The sequence below is a fragment of the Gymnoscopelus microlampas genome (assembly GCF_963454915.1).
Source record: "Gymnoscopelus microlampas genome assembly, chromosome: 21".
Lineage (NCBI taxonomy): Eukaryota > Metazoa > Chordata > Actinopteri > Myctophiformes > Myctophidae > Gymnoscopelus > Gymnoscopelus microlampas.
Genome location: NC_139958.1, coordinates 4,435,098 through 4,455,527, shown reverse-complemented (window position 1 = coordinate 4,455,527; position 20,430 = coordinate 4,435,098). Strand labels below are relative to the sequence as shown.

Sequence of the window (20,430 nt, the reverse complement as noted above, 5' to 3'; positions counted from 1 at the left end):
TGCAAGCAGACTGAAATCTTAATAATAAGGGTAATAATAATTATAATACTAAACTTACTACTACTACTACTACTACTACTACTACTACTACTACTACTACTAATAATAATAATAATAATAACAAACCCAACTTCGCACTTAGTTTTATTTTAAGATACAAAATAAAAACAATAACAAAACAATAAGCAGGTTGTGAATCTAGCCTTGAAACATGACTCAAAAATTATGACAGTGATGGATGAACTTCAACCTGGTGTTTGCATTTTTTTTAATTTATGGCCTGTACGTGTACATAAACGTTCATATTTCAAATATAAAGTGTTCACCTTATGGCCAGGGATGTTAGAATTATGTACGGGCCCTCAGAAGTACCCGTATGTTCCGTATTGTTCAATAAAAAGCATTTTAATCCGATTGGTGGCCATTTTATCCGTATTTTCTCCATATGCTTTCAACTACGCGACCCTATCGATTGGGAGGTGTATTGCACTCTGATACTTTATAATTCTATTTAAAAAATGACCACCGGTCAAATTAAAATGCTTTTTTATTGATTAATACGGAAGATACGGGTATTTCTGAGACTCCGTACATAACAACAGCATCCGTGGCCATGAGGTTAGCACTTTATATTTTACATTTGAACGTTTACGTAGATGGACGGGTCGTAAAGGCAAAAAGTGCAAACACCAAGTTGAAGTTCATCCACGACGGTCCGGTCGTGACAGTGTGATCCATGGCTATAGACGCGCCCCCTTATGGTCTGGGGCAGCGTGATCTAATATGAGAGTGACGACACTAGCGTTGACTCCCATCGCGTAAGAATGGAATGAGGAAATGCTCGTTTTATCCCAATGAAGAAGTTCCAAATGTTTGGAACTATACAGCCGCGTGTACAGCGTGTCGTAACTCTTTCTCTACATGGGTCTGGATCTGGGGGAAGAAACAAACAAAACGTGGTCATATGACCAGCAGCAGCACGCCGAGTCTCTCTACTTCCTCAAACTTTGAATTGCTTCACAACCACAAAACAAGCACAGTGTCCTGAGACTGCAGACTAGTGTTCTCTCTTCTCTGTTCTCTCTTCTGTAGAACAACGTCCATGTTCCTGCTGCCAGGAAACGAAAGTTACCGACGCAGAGCAGGCAGACAGACAGACAGACAGACAGACAGACAGACAGGGTGGTGTAGTACTGTAGTCTCTCTGATGGCCTAATGGCAAGCCCAGACATCAGCACAACACATCATGGGCTTCAGAAGAACAACCACCACCAACAACAGAGGAGAAGACATCATCATCATCATCATCTGTGTAGCAGAACCATAACAACAGTGAGGTGCAGCCTCCCCTCATGGTCATCATGGTGCATCCTCCTGGCTCTGCTGTCCTCCGTGGTGAGGAGCAGCCTGTGTGAGGAGCAGAAGCCCAGCAACATCATCCTCATCCTGGCCGACGACCAGGATGTTCAGCTGGGGGGAATGGTGAGTCAGAGAGAGGGCTTTTTTTGTTTTAGCTTCCTAGTTCCTGGTTGATTTTCTCTGTGAAAAACATGGTCATTATAATGTGATAAATGTATAAAATGTATAAAAATGCATTGAAAATGAGCTTGTGAGCTTGTAGATAAGCTATTTTCAAATGGCCAAAATGTAGGCTGAAGTGGTTAATGTATGTTTTGTAATAATAATCAAAATCTACAAAGTAATTAATAACTAAAGTTTTCAAATAATTCTAGTGGAGTAAAAGTACAATATTTGCCTCTGAGATGTAGTGGAGTAAAAGTAATACGTTTTGAAATTTGGAAATACTCCAGTAAAGTAAAAATACCAAAACATTGTACTAAAGTACACTACTTGAGTAAATGTATTGACTTTACACCACTGATTATAATAGGTTTTGTTTTTAGTAACTTCCTTCTTGGTTGATTTCTTTGTGCAAAATGGACATTATAATGTGATTCAGTGGTTCTCAAACATATTCATTTCAAGTACCCACCTTAACTCTGACAGTGTACAAATGGAACCAAATGTCCATTGGTTCCGTTTGTACACTGTCAGAGTTACAGACTTGTATAAGGGTCAATTTAGAACCCCCCTCCACTGTGTTGTCTACTAGGACATGATGGGAACTGGTCAGACCTGTTGATATCCATGCCTTCACAGTGAAAGTGTTCAGTGTTGTTCACAGTGTTCATCTCAGGCTGCAATATACGGAACTTTAGTTAATGTATAACACGTTATTTATAACCACTCTGAATGTATGGTAGAGTAGTATGGTAGAGTATGTTATAGCTGCAGATGTGAAGCAGTGGTTGGTGGTGGGCAAATATTTATGGGGGGTGGGTGGGGGGGGGCAGGAATGTCGGAGGTGGTTTGCCAAGACCAAGAAAGCATCTGTGTCATTTTTAGATGTCTTTGGCTATTCAAAAGTAGAAGATATAGCACAGCTGCAAGACCAGGACATTTCTTCTGTTGACTCAACTGCATCTTGTCTTTAACCAATCAGTGGAAAGCTCATATTATTAACAAAACTGTCGCCTTTCAGGACCACTCATCCAGAGAGAGGTTCACTCAACCACTTTCTCATTCCTCTTGTGGCCGTACGACATGAGTGTGTCTGAGTATACAGGCTCTGACTCCTCAAGATGTGTTGTCTAACCAAACATACTGAGGCCTTTCTGTTCCTCCCAGTGCTTCTGAAGTTTTGTGAAAGCAGTCATTTTTCCTTCTTTGAAGAGAGAATGAAAGAGAAAGAGGGGGGGGGGGGTGGAGCTGCTCATCCTATCACAGCCCATGGCAGGGCAATACAAGCTGGAATACACTGGCAACAAGGATTTGCCTATCTTTTGGCAGGTTGTATTGTATGGCTCTCAAACCTCTCTTTGCCTGTAGTGTACAGTATGGCCTTTGTACATGTTTAGGGCAGAAGCTGAGCCATGCTGCATCTGGGGTTTTTTTATGGCGGGAACCCCTATTTGTAACTATACCTTTCAAGACAGGAACCCCTTTTGGGGTTGTTGTTGCTATGTACAGTATATAGCAACGTACATCTTTTGTAATTTTTGCCAGACCCGAAGGCTTACATGAGGCTCTGTATCTGTTTCGTCCATACATGGGCATGTCCATTTGTCCTTAGGTCCCAGCCAAAAAAGTCCCAGTCAGAAAAGTCCCCCTTAAAAGTCCTCCATACATGGGCAAAAAACATGGCCCCGTCCGTTTGTCCTTAGGTCCCAGCCAGAAAAGTCTGTCCTCCTTTCGTCCATACATGGGCATAGACACAGAATCAGAATCAGAATCAAGTTTATTGTCACATCACAGGTTTTCAAGGTAAAAATCGTTCCCATCGCAACGTTAATTTCCATAGAAAGAAGGGGGGGGGGGGGAAGAGGGGTGGGGGGCAAGTGGGAAGGAGATCAAACAAGAGAACAACAGAAGGCCAAACAAGTTATTCACATATTTACAAAGTACCTGAGATAATAAAAACTAAGGTGCCTGAGCACAGGCTGACACGTCATGTGAAGTCCGGCTTAGCCTGGTTCTGGCAGACCAGGTCTCCTGGTCTTTTTCTTGTTTAATACATATTTGAAGTTTTTCAGAAAACTTAGGTCAGGATTTAGAAGGCGTTTTTAGACGGCCTCAGGTCTGAATGGCTTAATACAGGAGACAGCAACACCGTGACGTCAGTGTCATCGTCACACTGGATGATGACTGGTGTGTGTGACTTGTATGTGTGTGTGGGCGAGGAGGATGGCGTGTATGTACTACACTTCTTCATCACTCATACTAATGGATTAATCAAGGATTGTACTGTGTATTAATTATTTATTCCAGTCAGTGACTTGACTGTTTTGCTCTATAAAGGCATACAAACAAAACTGTATCAAAGGAAAATAAAAGAATGTCTCCATAGTGGAGGTGAATTCATCACTTTGTAGGCTGTTTGTTAATAGTCTACCTCTAATGTGATTTTAGAAGCGGATGTTTTGGGAGCTGTGGAAGAGCTACCCAGGCTGGAAACGTCACCTCGGTGCTAATCTAATGAAACACTTCTGGGAAGCTTCCAGTGTGTGCAGGATTTATTGTTCTCTTTTAAGTCTGTGTGCCTTTGGACGTGCATGCTTTATTTACTTATGCTTAGCATTTCCAGTGGTAACATGGAATCCGACTGCAGAGTGCCCTCCCTGACCACCTGAGAGCACCACAGTCTGCTGATTATTTTAAGAGATGACTAAACACCTACCTTTTTAACAAAGCATTTGTTTTTAGCTACACTGGTTTTACCTCTAGACCAGGGGTTCTCAGACGTTTTTATGCAGGCTTTATGGCCCTCATTGTCTCCGCCAGGAGACTATGTTTTCGTTCTCGTCCTTCCGTGTGTCCACCAAGCTAACATTGGTCAAGCTTCACGTGACACGTGACAATATGTTGAAAGGGTGTGCTTTGATTGGCTAGCGAGACGCATGATGAAATAGAGACCTATAAATAGGTGTGTCACTTCAAAAAAACATTTATATCTTTTGAAGTGAGGTAAGACAGGATTAATCAGGAACAGTACTGGCGGAGACCTGTGCTCCGAGGAGCACCTAGTGTTTTTAATGTTTTTGTTTCCGTTTCTTAGATCTTTTATAGAGGTGTGATGGTTTTTATGCACATGCTTATTGTAGCACTTTTAGATTTACCCAAATAAATGTTAAGTGCATTATAAATGAAATCTGTTATTATTATTAACATTAATTCTACTGTAATCAATCAGGAGATTGTTGTTTCACATATCCATCCGAAAGGTGCACAAAGAAATGCTGTTGTGAACTTTTAGCCTCTGCTTTCTTTGAGAGCATGAAAACCCCCTTTTCATGTCTGTCTGTCTGTCTGTCTGTCTGTCTCTGTCTTCATTCTATAGACTCCTATGAAGAAAACCAAGGCTTTGATAGGTGATGCTGGGGTCACATTCACCAACGCTGTGAGTAGATACTGAACCTGTCTGATAAATGTCAAGTAACTTTACAGATGCAGTACAAACCAGACCACTTGAGTGTATTGAACTATATTTGAAATATATATATACCGGTATATATATTCAGTTTTTGTAGGCAAAATGTGTCAGAATTCTTTGAAAATAGTAACAATAACTGATCTACAAGCTCACAGCACATTGTGAGTCTATTTCCACATTTTGAACCGTCAAAGTGTATAGCGCTTAAGTTGTTAACTCCTTGTTCCTCTCTCGTCCTCGTTTATTTCTTGTTTCCCCATTTCATCTTCTTCAAAGTTCACGTCCACGCCTCTCTGCTGTCCCAGTAGAAGCAGCATATTGACGGGTCAGTACCCCCACAACCACGCAGTGAGGAACAACTCTCTGTCTGGAAACTGCTCCAGCCTCCTGTGGCAGAAAGGCCCCGAGTCTGTGGCTTTCCCCATCTACCTCAGCAAGCAGAAGTACCAGACGTTCTTCGCCGGGAAGTATCTCAACCAGGTCTGAACAGCATGCACCGCATCGCATCAAGTCAGCAAAACACAGTAGAAGTTTAAAAGAATAAAACAACTACATCTCTATCTAGGCAAATTCCTTGTTAAAAAGGAAGGTTTTTAGGCCCCTTTTAAAAGTGTCAATGGACTGTGGTGCTCTCAGATGGTCTGGGAGAGCATTCCACATTCGAGGAGCTGCTGAGCAGAAGGCCCGATCCCCCATGGTGCGGAGATTTGTTGTGCGGGGCTCGAGTGCGTTTGAGGTTCTGGAGCGGAGTGAGCGGGTGGAGCGGGTGGAGTTCGGGGGTTTGAGGAGTTCCTTTAGGTAGGAGGGGGCATTGCTGTAGATGCACTGGTGGGTGAGGAGGGAGACTAGGTACCCTCCCAAGGACCCCTAGGGGTACCCGGACCCCACTTTGAGAACCACTGACTTAAGGTATAAAGATATATCTGTAGAGTCCAGTCCACACCACCACTTTACAGTATGGTGTTCTGGGGGGGATGTTGCAAGGAAACGATAGTCAGATGTTTGCAGCTTCATATTGAAACACTTAGGAAAAAGCGTACTATGGTAATGTTTGTTGTGATGAATGTTACTGAACCGTTGTTTTGTCCATCAGTATGGCAAGAAAGAGGCAGGAGGTGTTGAACACGTTCCACCTGGCTGGGACCAGTGGCATGCCTTGGTGAGAACACGAACACACACACACACACACACACACACACACACACACACACACACACACACACACACACACACACACACACACACACACACAGACACAGACACACACACATTTGAAATATTTATTTATGTCCACATAAACAGGAGTACAAAATGTACAAAGGACATAAACACTGCCAGTGCAGTCAGATAAAGGGAAAACAGCCAGTTACAAAGTGCATGTAAGGCAGAACATTGTTACATACAAAACAAAAGATGGCATACTTGTCGAACACAGCGGACAACAATCGTGGGTAAAGGAAACAACGCCTCCAAATTGAGCGGCTTCCTGATATGATATTTTAGCACTTTGGTTAGGAAGGCTTCCTCTGAGCTGTAATCAAAAGCACAGCCGACCTCGAGAATGAACACCTCCCTATGGTTTTCATTAACAACAATGACATCCGGGGTGTTAGCTGAAATGTTAGAGAACACAGTGTCATTATTACACAGTTTAAACATGCTCGGCTTCACAGTAGAATGCTTATACAGCATGATGGAGGACCTTAAAAATAGAAGTGATATCTTTTGGTCTCAAATCCACTATTCTGTCATGCCTACTTATGTAGAGTCCCCTGTATACATGGCACCCATTTAAGATGTGGGACATGGTTTCAGCTATTTGTTCATGACCATGATGTATACAGTGAGGAACATGGTTGCCTGGAAACCAGATGTACACACACACACACACACACACACACACACACACACACACACACACACACACACACACACACACACACACACACACTTACCGATATAATATTTAAAGGAAGCACCCATACACAGCACCTCAAAGTGTGCTATTTCTTAACTCACTATTTGTTCTTAATCATTTCATGTTATTGTTAATTTGTTAATGCTGCTACAGTGTCGAGGAACCCAAACCAAAGAACTTCACTCTTGTGTACTAGTATGAGTTTAAACACATTGAATCTTCAAACACACTCACGTGCATGTACAGATATAGGCCCACGCAAACACACAATACTGTATGCAAGTCTTTCTAATGCTATTATCACAACCTGTGGTTTTGTTGGTTACAGGTAGGGAACTCTCAGTACTACAACTATACCCTATCAGTCAACGGCAAAGAGGAGACGCACGGGGACAATTATGAAAAAGACTACCTCACCGACCTCATAGTAAGTAAACACTTAGTAGTTATACACCGTTCATATTGTCTTATGAATGCAACAAAATGGTAAATGGTGCATTTATATAGCGCTTCTATCCGAAGCGCTTTACATTGATTGTGCCATTAACCCATTCACACACACATTCATACACCGATGGCGGAGGAAACCATGCAAGGCACCAACCTACTCATCGGGAGCAATTAGGGGTTCAGCGTCTTGCTCAAGGACACTTCGACACTAACTCGAGGGGAGCCCCCCAGCCCGGGATCAAACTGGGAACCTTGCGGTTTTCCAGTTCACTCTACCCGGCCACTCTACCCCTGAGCCACTGCCGCCCCTACAACCTGTCAATGTGGGGTCCTTGAGGGGATTCCAGGGGGGTCCCCAGCTGAACGATTGATACTTAGGAACCAAATGGACCCATAAGTTAAATTAACGGAGGATTTGGGGTCAATCACCATTAAATCAAATGGGGGTCCATGGCCAAATGCATATCAAACTGGGGGTACTTAAAATTAAAAAGTTTGATAAAAAATGATCTATAAGAGACAGAAGACTATTCGAATCAGCTTTCCTTGACAGTTCATGTAGAAGGAAACTCTTTTGTAAATTTGCTACATCAGCTTTTGTGAAATATGCTCACATTTTACACAATTTGACCCCTTCCTCTGTATTGCTTTGTACTTTTTAAAGGTGTCATCAGTTTAGAAAGTTAATCATGAACACCAGGCTCTATACTTGCAGGTACAGAAACTGTAGGTAAAATGTATACCTTGATGTACTTTATGTCTCTTGACAAAACACTAAAAAGACTAAGAAGAACTTAATGATCACAGACATTCTTACATGATATGTATTACTGATGATGAGTAATACTGTGTTGCAGAAGACGTGTGGTGACTTGTCTGTCTGTGTTGTGTCGTCTGAGTCCATGTTACATGGAATCATCATCATGTGACATTTGAGGATTTCTGCTCAGCCAGCTTTCTACAGGCAGAATAAAAGTCACTCACATGTTTCAATGTTCCGTTCAGGGTTCAGCTCAACTGTTCCTTATTGTCAGTGTCCTGTCCTGCACACATGTGGCTATAGTAGCTTGGGAGTGTACTTAGCCACATAAACCCTATTTTTGTAGGCTATCCAAAAATGCAGATCTACAAGCTCATAACGTGGCACGATGTGTTGTCAAGGAGAATTTAAAGGAGTAGTTCACCAAAATAATTACTTTCTCGTTTTTGATCATTTACACACCCAATGAAGCTTTGAATTCATGGGGATTTTTTTGTTTTTGTCGCATTACTAAGCCAATCATTTGATGACTGGGTCATTGGTCAGTAGGAGACTCAAAGAGACTCAAAAAGTCTACTACCGGAGACTCCACCGATCATCAAATTATTGGCCTAGGAATGTGACAAAAACAAAAAAGTCCATGAATTCAAGGCTTCATGACGTGTGTAATTGATAGAAAAATGAAGCATAGCGTTAGTTCATGCAGGACACGGAAGTCTTGCACGCCAAAGCTGTAACCAGCGGTCAGTCAGCTGATGTGAACATCAGCTTTCTATTCCCCATTCACAGCTCAGCTGGTCATTACGTCACACACTCATACTCCAATCACAGCCCACGCATTAGCAAAGAGGTTCCTTTAAATACGGCTTCATATTCTCTAGGTCTTTCTTGGTTGCTGAACCAATGCATTTTGCTAGCTAGTTTTTGGGTGAACTATTCCTTTAAAGACGTCATGGCCACCGGCCCACAGCCAATATTTCCCAGAATTTGGCTGATTAAAAATGTGTTCATTTCAAGAGTCTGAAAGCCAAAGATTCTGCATTCTTCTTTACAGAATCAGTAGGGTTAATACAAGATGAGGTCGAATAAAAGTGTGGCTTCTCTTTGGATCTCTGACGTCATGTCGATGACGTCAGTCTGGTCCAAACATGGAGGGACATCAATCTGAGATTATGAATTCACACAATATGAAGATTATTTACAATACAGTATGTGAACAATATTCTGGTGTAGGGGCTGTGTCCACCAAGGCATATGTTTTGAATATTTTTCAATGGGAGCACCGTGTATTTACACTATGCCACACGAACGCCAGCAGCGTGACAAGGCGATGAGCCGTGTACGTCTGGCGTCTGTATCTGGTTGCTGAGAGTTGACAGATGACTGTATTAGAAGACTAAAGAAGAGTTTTCTGTTTTACTTCCTTGGCCTACTGGCAGCGTGCGCAAGAAATGTTATGCTGATTGCTCCAGTGGTTTGTGAGATTAGCTGCAGACAGACTCTCTTCTACAGAGCTTGGCCCCTAGGAGCCACAGCGTAAAAACTCATTTTAACCTAGTTGTTAACTTGCTAACATGCTGTAGATTTTTGGTGTTGTTGTTGTTGGGTATCCGGTGCTGGTACTGTCTAATTTTAGACCACTATTCCCTGAGTTCTGCTTTCACTTCCTTGTCTGCATCATATACTGCAATGATTCTCAACCTGTATTTTATTTCAAGGATCACGGTTTGATATAGATAGATAAGACCACAGAACCCCATTTGATATGATTTTAACACTTACTCTGCCTGAATTATTTCAGATTTTTTGCAGTTTTATGCCAGAGATTTGTCATTGAAAAAAAAAAAGTACTCAGGAGCCGAGATACAGACTTTTTAAGTTTTAAGTTAACAAGGTAGTGGATAGGAGTCTAGATCTTCGAAAAATCATATCTCCTTGGTCTTTGGGTCAAATGTTTTTTTTTTTAATTAAAAAAGAAAAACAAGTTAACTCGATCTAGGCAATCAATGTGTTAATCTCTGGGACCCCAATCTACTTTGTAAAATCCTCATACATTTAACTCAGGGAGTGTACAAGTTCAAGTTCAAGTTCAAGTATTTATTTGCCATTTCAAAACAAGTTTGATGGGAAATTGTCTTGGTAATTCCTCTCACATACAAGACAGCACAAAAAAAACAACAACACAAAAAACAAAAACAAAAAAACAACAGAACAGCAGGAACAATGTACGCTGCAGCTTTGGCACGTGTATACAGTACAGACAGTAGAAAGTGCAAGTATGTAGCATTTTAAAGTGCATATTTAAAGTGCATACCGTCAATACAATACAATACAAATGGAACCAAATGGACCAGTAAGGGTCCATTTGGTTCCATTTGTACACTTACAGTCCTGTAAGTACAAAGGTGTCCATTTGGTTCCTAACTAGCTCCATAACTATTTTAAAATCTAGATTAAAAACTATAATATCTAATTAAAAAAGCCTTTTAACCCCCTAATGGCCAATGCAGAAATGGGTGCATCTATTCACACTGATATTGTTATTGTGTGTTGCTGACTTGTTATCCTATTTTTCTAAATTGTTTAAGATGTATTGTTTGATTTTATGTTGTTAAGCACTTTGTAACTTTGTTTAAAAAGTTTAATAAAGTGTAGTATTATTATTATCAGTCATTTAGCTGAAAGTTGATTGAATAATAATAATGTACTACAGCTTGTATACACGTTAACAGTAGCGTTGTGTTCAACCTGTGTTGTAGCTGAACAGGTCCCTTCACTTCCTGGACGACAGGAGCCCCCAGCACCCGTTCTTCGTGATGCTGTCCCCTCCGGCCCCCCACTCCCCCTGGACCGCGGCCCCCCAGTACCAGAAGGAGTTCAGTGACGTTAAAGCCCCCCGCGACGGCAGCTTCGACAAACCCGGCAAAGTAAGAAGAACCGCGTGCACATGTTTTATTTGTACAACATACACACACGCTCATGCAGTTACACACAGACACACACACACTAACTGCTGGAGAATTAAAGGGATATTTCACTTTCAAACATGTTTGGGGTCATTTTATCGTCTACTCAGGCTTTTGTGTTTCACCCCAGACACTTTTTAAAGTTGCCTGATTCACTATTTAGATATTTATCAGACACGCCCCCTTCCTATATAAACCCATTGTGTAACTTCAAACTCTATTTTAACCATGATAGATTAATTGAAAACACCCGTCCTTGGTTCTGGTGACTGATATTGTCCTTCTAATGTGTGAGGGGGGCCGTGTTTTTTTTACTTTTTAAATGTATCTTTAATTATTTTATTTTATTAACATGTTTTCATTTACCAAAAAACGTATAAAACATAAAAGAAAACATGAATTGAAAAACGGCCCCCTCAAATACTGAATCAAACTTAAAAGCTGTCGTGGATGCTCACAAAAGCCTGAGTAGACTTTAACATGACCCCAAACATGTTTGAAAGTGAAATATCCCTTTAAAGCTGAGCCGTCTCAATCAGTAACAAAGTTCATTTACTCAACTACTGTACTTGAGTACAAGTTTGAGGTACTTTGAATGTGCATATTTCCACTGTTTCTTACACTTCTACACTGCATCTTAGAGGCAAATATTCAACTATTTTTTTTACTCCACTACAATTATTAGACAATTTTAGTTGCATTGCAGATTTATATTGTTCATACAAAACATGCATTAAGAGAAAAATGTATTTCTACTGTCTGTGATATGCTAATTTCACTTCCAAGTAAACAATCTGAAAACTTCTTCCGCCACTGGTCTGAATAGGGGTCTTAATTATAATACAACATGCTACTGTATCTTTTTTAAAGGATAATAATGCTAAATATCCTTTCCAGCATGGTGATAACATGTGTTACGTGTGTGTTTTCAGGACAAGCACTGGTTGCTGCGTCAGCCTGTCAACCCCATGCCCAACACCTCTGTGGAATACCTGGACAACGCCTACAGGAAGAGGTGTGTCTTCTGTTCATCATTACTCCATACAGCAGCAGTGACCAGGGGAGACATTAACACTTAGGAGCTTCAGGCAGTGCTACTTGCCAGCCCCTATCTCAGTGGTTCTCAAAATGGGGTCCAGGGACTCTCAGGGTTCCTTGAGGGGGTTCTAAATGGACCCTTACAAGTCTTTAACTCTTGACAGTGGACAAATGGAACCAAATGGACCATGGACCATCACGGGTCCATTTGGTTCCATTTGTCCACTGTCAGAGTTAAAGGGATAGTTCACCCCCCAAAACTATTTTTTCTATGGATTAGTCACCCCATGGAGATATTCTTTTGTTTTTGTCTCATTCCTAAGCCAATAATTTGATGACCAGCGGACCGGTAGGCAGCGGTTCCGGTAGGTAGGAGACATAAAGGAGACTCTTTGTGTCTCCTACCGGAACCACTGCCTGTCATCAAATGATTGGCTTAGGAATGAGACAAAAACAAAAGAATATCCATGAATTCAAGTTGTTTCATTTTGCGGGTGAACTATCCCTTTTAATACTAAACATGAACCACTTATTTTTATCAGGTGGCAGACTCTCCTCTCTGTTGATGACATGGTGGCTACGCTGGTCAAAAAGCTGGAAGAAATGAAGGAACTTAATAATACCTACATCATCTACACTTCAGACAACGGCTACCACACAGGTTTGGGTGTCATTCTATCTGAGCACACACTGTAAAGTTAACTCCAAAGAGTGTACAACTCTTATGAGTTAAATTAACACTAAGGATTTTACTCTGCAACAGCCCAGACTTCATATCTCTGATATGTATTACACTTATAATATATGTAGCTGTATCTAGGCAGTTAAAAAAAGCCTTGAGGAGCTACACAAGGTTAAAAACACTGTATGACACACACAAGAATCCAGGTCGACTCCAATCCTTGCTTTGACCATTTGATTCTCCACAACACACATAAAATACAACAATTCCCAGCAATGAACTACTATTGTAAACTAAACATGGATGTTAATTTTTTTTGCTGTATTTTGGTTACGGTCAACAGAAAATGTTGGCTCCCACGCTCACCCCCTCTCTGTACAAATTCCCACACTACTGTGAACAGGTGAACGCCATAATTAAGCGCTGCCATGCTTAATGATTGTAAGCGTGGCAGCACCCCAGCTCCGGTGATCACGCCCACCGCCTACTACCAGTGCACTGTGCAGTGCCCAATCTGTCAATCAAGTGCATGCACTGATGACGCAGAGGAGAGGACACGCTGGGGGCGTGTTCTCTCCTCTGCGTCATCAGTGCCACGTCATCAGTGCCCATACCCTAGGTGGGGTTGGTGAAAGGGCCTTTCTGTGTGGAGTTTGCATGTTCTCCCCCGTGTCACATATGGCTCCTACTGTACATATTCCTTTAATAGGTGCTATTTCTTGTTTCAGGTCAGTTCTCTCTGCCCATTGATAAGAGGCAGCTGTATGACTTTGACATCAGAATTCCTCTCATGGTCCGAGGTCCTGGCATCAAACCAAACCAGACAGTGCAGGTGAGAACAGAGACGGTTCCTTCTCACTCTCTCTATGCTCTCTCTAAACCTCTGCTTTCTTGTGGGGCTTTTGTGTATTCAAGCTGCAAAACACAGCAAAAATAGTAATGCATCACCAGCTCACATTACCTGCAGTTAGACCCTCCAGAAAAACGCGGGCAAAAATCCTTGATTATGCAGGCTAAAACTCTTGATTATGCAGGCTAAAACTCTTTATTATGCGGGCTAAAATCCTTAATTTTGCGATGAAATATGTGTTTGTTTTTGTAATTTTATGCGGTGAAATTGCGGGAAGTTGCGTAATATGTGGAAAGTTGTGAAATATGCAGCAATATGCAGCAATATGCAGCAATATGCGAAATATGCGATATGCGAAAAGTTGCTAAAAATGCAAAATATGTGAAAGGTTTCGAAATATGCGGAAATATACGATGCGCATATTATGCGATGCAGCCTTTTTGAAAAAACGGTACCCCCGCATAATTATGTGCCATTTTGATGATTATGCAGTAAATTCTGCGATCGCATAATCGCATTTTCTGGAGGGTCTAGTATAATCAGAAGGGGATCTTTGATAATGACATCAAAGAAAAGGACCCTCACACTGTCTGGAACTTGCAAAGAAATGCTCTTTATTCAACGTTTCGGTCCTTAGACCTTCGTCTGTCCTGATGAAGGTCTAACGACCGAAACGTCGAATAAAGATCACATTTTTTTGTAAGTTCCAGACAGTGTGTGGGTTCCTTTTCTTTGATGTCATTATCAGAGATCTCCTTCTGATTATATACTTGTTTTCCTCCGCACCTGTCACCAACCTTTTGAGGTGTGCATCGGCCTTCTTCTAAAAAACCTACAGTTTATATAATCAGTGTTGGGCAAGCTACTTTAACATTTAACTAGTTAACCCATTAAGACCTGAGGCCGATTAAAAAAACGCTTTGAAAAAAATATATATATTCAAAGATTTGTACAAATTTTCACGATTTTACAAAAATAGCAGATCTACAAGCTCGTAGCGCGGCACTCGGTGCCGCGCTATGAGCTTGTAGATCTGCTTTTTTTGAATAGCCTAAAGAAATCTAAAAGTGACACAGATGCGTTCCAGGTCTTAATAGGTTAAGGTACTAGTTACTCTGCATGAAAAGTAACTGAGCTGCATTAAAAGCTGCCTTTCAAAGTAAGTAGATACAACTTAGTAAAAAAAAGCTACAGTACAAGTACTGAAGCTAGTTACAGAAACTAGTTTGTATCTATTTTTGTAATGTGGCTGAGAACATAGCCATTAAGTGATTGAATGAAACATACAAACTGCATTTCAAAACTCATGCTATTCTATGTTTATGTGCCATTTAAAATGTAACGATGTAGCTTTTGTCAGGCTACACAAATACTCGTCTCTTTTATCTTATGTTACTGTAGAGTTCTAAACTACAGCCCAACACACTGAATATAACATCAGACATTCATTCCTTCTTCTCCTTCAGGCTCCAGTGCTGAACATTGACCTGGCTCCCACCATCCTGGACATCTCTGGTTTCAACCTGTCCTACGTCAACGTGGACGGACAGTCCTTCCTGCCTCAGATGGTTAGAGATGTCCTCCACTAAAGGAAACACTTAGTAGACTTAATAATAGTCATGGGAATTTGTCGACTAATGGACAGTGGTGGCCTTTGGATTCCATTGAAGTCTTCAAATGGAAGCACATGTCGCGCACCGAAAATAGACGATCTACAAGCTCACAACTTGTAGATCGTCAATTTTCGGTTGTTCGTTATTTTAAGATGAAAGAGTATTTGAAGTGTACCAAACTAGCACTAGAATACATGTTTATTAATCAAAAAAATAATTCTTTATCCCAAGCCATTCCTTTAACACTCTTTGTACCTCCAGGCACCCTCTCTGCGTAACGGCACCGTGCGCCCATATTTCCTGGTGGAATACACCGGGGAGGGGCACCCAGCACCGGACCCCGCGTGCCCAAAACTTGGCCCTGGCCTATCGGTGAGTCACTAACCCGACTATAACTCTAAACACAGCATTTAAACTGTATCCACCTATTCAAGATGGTTCTACTGGTCACATCTGTGAGAGGTAGTTAAACAGGTCTCAATGGATCTCAAATGGTTGATAGTTTTAGGAACCAAATGCACCCTCATGGGTCCATTTCATTCCATGTGTACAGTCTCTGCATTAACACTGAGGATGTAGATTGGGGTCCCAGAGAATGTGTGTTATAAAATGGGGGTCCTTGAAATTAAATGGGGTGTGAGAGTTTTGTTTTGTTTTGATTTTATAAAATTGGTGTTTAATAGCTCTACAGCAGTGGTTCTGAAACTTTTTCATGTCAAGGACCCCCAAATTGATACTTATTAGCCCGCGGACCCCCATTTGAAAAGATATGCCAGGGACCCCCCATAAGAGACTATTTTTACGGCTCTAGCAGTGATTCTCAACCATTTTAATTTCAAGGACCCCCAGTTTGACATGCATTAGGCTACGGACCCCCATTTAATGGCATTTATATCTCTGGGACCCCAATTTATATTGTAAAATCAATGTTAATTTAACTCTGAGAGTGTACAAATGGAACCAAATGGACCTGTTAGGGTCCATTTGGTTCCAGTTGGACACTCTCAGAGTTACAGACCCATAAGGGTCCATTTGGTTCCTATCCATCATTTAGCTGGGGACCCCCAGGAACCCCCTTCAGAACCAATGCTCTACAGTATATTCCCATAGTAGTCATTGCTGTAGAGCAATGACTATGCATTTAGTAATGTAGGGAAGTGAAGACTAGTTGAGAAACGGCGCACTAAATGACCTGGTGACCTATGATGACACGTCAATGAGGTCAGTTACTGGGAAGTCAGAGGTCGAGAAATTCCACAGAAAAGGGAGTTATAATCTCAAGAAGGGAAAGTGTACCGGATTGATTGGTTTGATTGATTCACCATTATTAGGAACACATAAACATTAGTGGCCATATAATCACATGTGTCTGCTCATAAGTTACAATCAGTATATCAGTTATATCAGTCACCATGTTTCTTTTCTGCATCCCTTAGCAATGTTTCCCTGACTGTGTGTGTGAGGACGCGTACAACAACACCTACGCCTGTGTCCGGAGCCTGGCTGAACACAACCTGCAGTACTGCGAGTTCGCCGACAGTGAGGTATAATATACACATGTTGTGTGTGCTAGACCAGTGGTTCTCAACCTTTTCAGGTCCCAAAATAATCATATTTGAACTGGGGACCCCCCCACCCTGACAAGCACTTGGGATTGTTGGAGTAAGTAAGTCAATTTTATTTATATAGCACTTCTCACAGAGAAAACTCACAAAGTGCTTTACATACAATAGAAATACAACAATTAAAAAGAATAACTGCAGCACAACTGTGCAATAGAACAAAAACAGCAGACATATTACAAAGGAGGAAAAATAAATCAAGGGTATTCCGCGAATGCCTGTCCAAACAGAAGTGTTTTCAAGCGGTTCTTAAAAATGCCCACAGACACTGCAGCGTCTGGGAGCTACAGCCTGAAAGGGCTCTGTCGCCCCTGGTTATATAGTTCAGTGGTTCTCAACCAGTGGTCCGGGGACCACCAGTGGTCCTTGAGGGGGTTCCAGGGGGTCCCCAGCCAAATGAATAGTTAGGAACCAAATTGACCCTTGTGTGTCTGTAACTCTGAGAGAGTGTACAAATGGAACCAAATGGACCCTTATGGGTCCATTTGGTTCCATTAGTACACTCGGAGTTAAATGAACACTAATGATGATGATACAGTGTAGATTGGGACCCCCAAGAAATCAAAATGGTTGAGTCCCTGGCATATATTTTCAAATGGGGGTCTGTGGGCTAATATGTGTCAATGTGGGGGTCCTTGACGCGAAAAAGGTTGAAAACCACTGATTTAGTTGGTTCGAGGGATGACTAACAGACCCTGGTTGGCTGACCTTAGGAGTTGAGGCATTACATTTAGTTTGACTCGGTTCCGCAGATAAATATTGTGAAAATAGCCGATCTACAAGCTCACAACGCCTTGCAACGAGCTTGTAGATCAGCTAAAATCGCCCCAACTGTTTTACCCCGCTGTCTTTTTTTGTTGTCGACTGACATCCTCTCTGCTGTGTGTTCCCCCCCCCCCCCCCCCCTCGGTGGCTCTTAGTCATTTGTGGAGGTGTACGACCTGACGCCGGACCCTCACCAGCTGGAGAACATCGTGAAGAAGGTAGACCCGGCCCTCCTGCAGGCCATGAACCAACGGCTCATCAAACTACAGTCTTGCGTCGGCGATAGTTGCCGGAACGCCACAAAATAATAACCCAAGAGCTACAACTTAATCCATTAAGGCCGGGAAAGAATGTGTCATTTTTAAAATTTCTTTGGCTATTCAAAAATAGCAGATATACAAGCTCATAGCGCGGCACCGAGTGCCACGCTATGAGCTTGTATATCTGCTATTTTTGACTTTTGCAAATCTTTGAATACATATTTTTTAAAGCGAACATCTTTAACTCAAATCTTTGCTTCTGGGGATGCTACAAATGTCTTCTAAATCCATTTTTGTTTTAAAAGGATGTTGCCAACATCAAGGACCCCCAAAATTACATTTACTTGGCTGCGGACCCCCCATCTAAAAATAATTTCTACCAGGGACCCTCCCAGAAGCAAAGATTTGAGTTACCAATGTTCGCTTTAAAAATATATATGTATTCAAAGATTTGCACAAATTTTCACGATTTAAAAAATAAATAAATTACAAGCTCATTGTATATCTGCTATTTTTGAATAGCCCAAAGAAATCTTAAAATGACACAGGGTTAAGCTGTGGCTGGAAGATTCCAAACAATCACGGACATAAATAGTCTGTCGCACGATGTCGCCGTAGATGCCGTTCCATCTTCCGAGATTGTCGAGCGCTGAAAATAGCCGATCTACGAGCTCTGATATTTTCCGGCAACGTGACGGCAATCGAACGACAAAAGCACAAACCAGGCAATACTCCTTGCATGGTAAAATAAGGCATGGAATGGAGGATTTTTAGGGTACGCTCCTAACCTTATTCATAAAGAAGTTATGGAGTATTTCCATCTGCTGTCTCCATAATCCATAATGCTGTAGTCCTTAATGCTGATATATTGCACTTTTGTGCTAATTTTTAGCAATATCTTTTACAAAGCACAGGGAATACAAATAAAAACACTCGTAAAGACTGTCGGCGTGATTGTTAAAGAGGAATCGACAACGAAAATGTTAAAATGGTGGTGTGGGGAAAAAAAGTAAAGCCCATCATACAGTTAGTTCATGACCAAAGATTTGCTAGTTGGCCAGTTTGGGATAAAGATGTTAGTTTAAAGGGGTAGTTCACCCCTTTAAACTTGTTTTTGTCGCATTCCTAAGCCAATAATTTGATGACCAGCGGACCATTTGAGGCAGCGGTTCCGGTAGGAGATTCAAAGGAGACTCTTTGTGTCTCCTACTGGAACCGCTGCCGGTCATCAAATTATTAGTTTAGGAATGAGACAAAAACTAAAAAAATTATCCATGAATTCAAGTCTCCATGGGGCGACGACTAATCCATAGAAAAACAATCGTTTTGGGGGTGAACTACCCTATGTAACTTTGGTAGAGGTTTGGGTTGTGTTGTAGTTAACCGTAGAAGTTAACAAAGCACGCACACATCCAAACCATAGAATCCCAGGTGTTGAACAGAAGAAGAGTCTGGAATAGAGAAACGTGAGTCAGCACACTGGATTCCACGGTGACTTGTCATGATGTAACTAAAACATAATGGTGAGATATCTTCAGCAGTTTCTCCTTTGATTAGAAAGTGTTATTTCAAAAACAGTCTCGCCCATTGACTTACGGTACATTGCACGGTGAAACTGGGCTCACACAGTACACTAATGTATAAACACAGTGGAACATTACAAAACCCAGCACAAAAACACTTATATATATTTTTTATACAAATGTCAACTTCCAGTTGATTTGACTATTTTAATTAGGAAGATGATTGAGAGCGGATCAAATTGTAAAATAAACAGGAAGTTGATGTTTTTGTCATGCCTGGTTTTGTAATGTTACACATTGGCAGAATCTACTATGGCGGATATCGCAGCAATATGTGGAGTTAGGCTACATCATAGTAAGGCAACTACACGATCCAGACCTCTACCGATTCCAAAGTGTCTTTTTCCTGGAATGGAGTTTCTTAGAAGTTGACCTTCTAACTCAGTGGTTTTCAACCTTTTTCATGCCAGGGACCTCCTAAATTGATATACATTTGGCCGCGGACCACCATCTGAAAATGTTTTGTGCCAGGGACCCCCAGAAGCAGTCAAGATTTGAGTTAATGTTCTCTTTGAAAAATTAATATATTCAAAGATTTGCACACATTTTCAAAGATTTTTCAAAAATAGCAGATCTACAAGCTTGTATATCTTCTATTTTTGAATAGCCAAAGCTAATGTGGTTAAAACGATTCTGAGGCTATGTTAACTAATTTAGCTGGCGACCCACCTGGTAGCCCCCCCGGACCACTGGTTGAAAACCACTGTTCTAACTGTATACTTACAGCATTTCTGCACAGCTTTGAGTTGAAGGGTAGTGAAGAAGTAAAGAAGTAAAGACTGCACACAGACAGGTCTGTCTCCATTGTGAATGTGCCTTCAACTTAAAGAGAATGGATGTTGCTATAATTCTTCATTCTTTTATCTTTATTTTCTATCAACAAGATGTTTTTTACATGAGTATTAATGTTGTGCGGTTGCAATTGGCTTTCAC

At 41.3% G+C, this 20,430-nt stretch overlaps 1 protein-coding gene across 1 annotated transcript; it reads left to right on the top strand.

Annotated features, from left to right (window-relative positions):
- The first annotated feature begins 986 nt into the window (after nt 1-986).
- Nucleotides 987-19,014, top strand: gnsb (glucosamine (N-acetyl)-6-sulfatase (Sanfilippo disease IIID), b). The gene is made up of 13 exons (XM_084047028.1): nt 987-1,482; nt 4,898-4,957; nt 5,267-5,470; nt 6,084-6,149; nt 7,237-7,335; nt 10,878-11,045; nt 12,017-12,099; nt 12,665-12,783; nt 13,533-13,636; nt 15,121-15,222; nt 15,529-15,639; nt 16,704-16,811; nt 17,810-19,014. The coding sequence occupies exons 1-13, from the start codon at nt 1,216-1,218 to the stop codon at nt 17,960-17,962; spliced, it is 1,644 nt and encodes a 547-aa protein (XP_083903154.1). The 5' UTR covers nt 987-1,215; the 3' UTR covers nt 17,963-19,014.
- Nucleotides 19,015-20,430: the final 1,416 nt, after the last annotated feature.

Excerpts from the sequence above, each read along its gene's own strand:
- gnsb (XM_084047028.1), top strand. The coding sequence starts at position 1,216 with ATGGCAAGCCCAGACATCAGCACAACACATCATGGGCTTCAGAAGAAC. Across the intron at positions 1,483-4,897 it reads ATGTTCAGCTGGGGGGAATG|ACTCCTATGAAGAAAACCAA; the intron begins GTGAGTCAGAGA and ends TTCATTCTATAG. Across the intron at positions 12,784-13,532 it reads AGACAACGGCTACCACACAG|GTCAGTTCTCTCTGCCCATT; the intron begins GTTTGGGTGTCA and ends TTCTTGTTTCAG.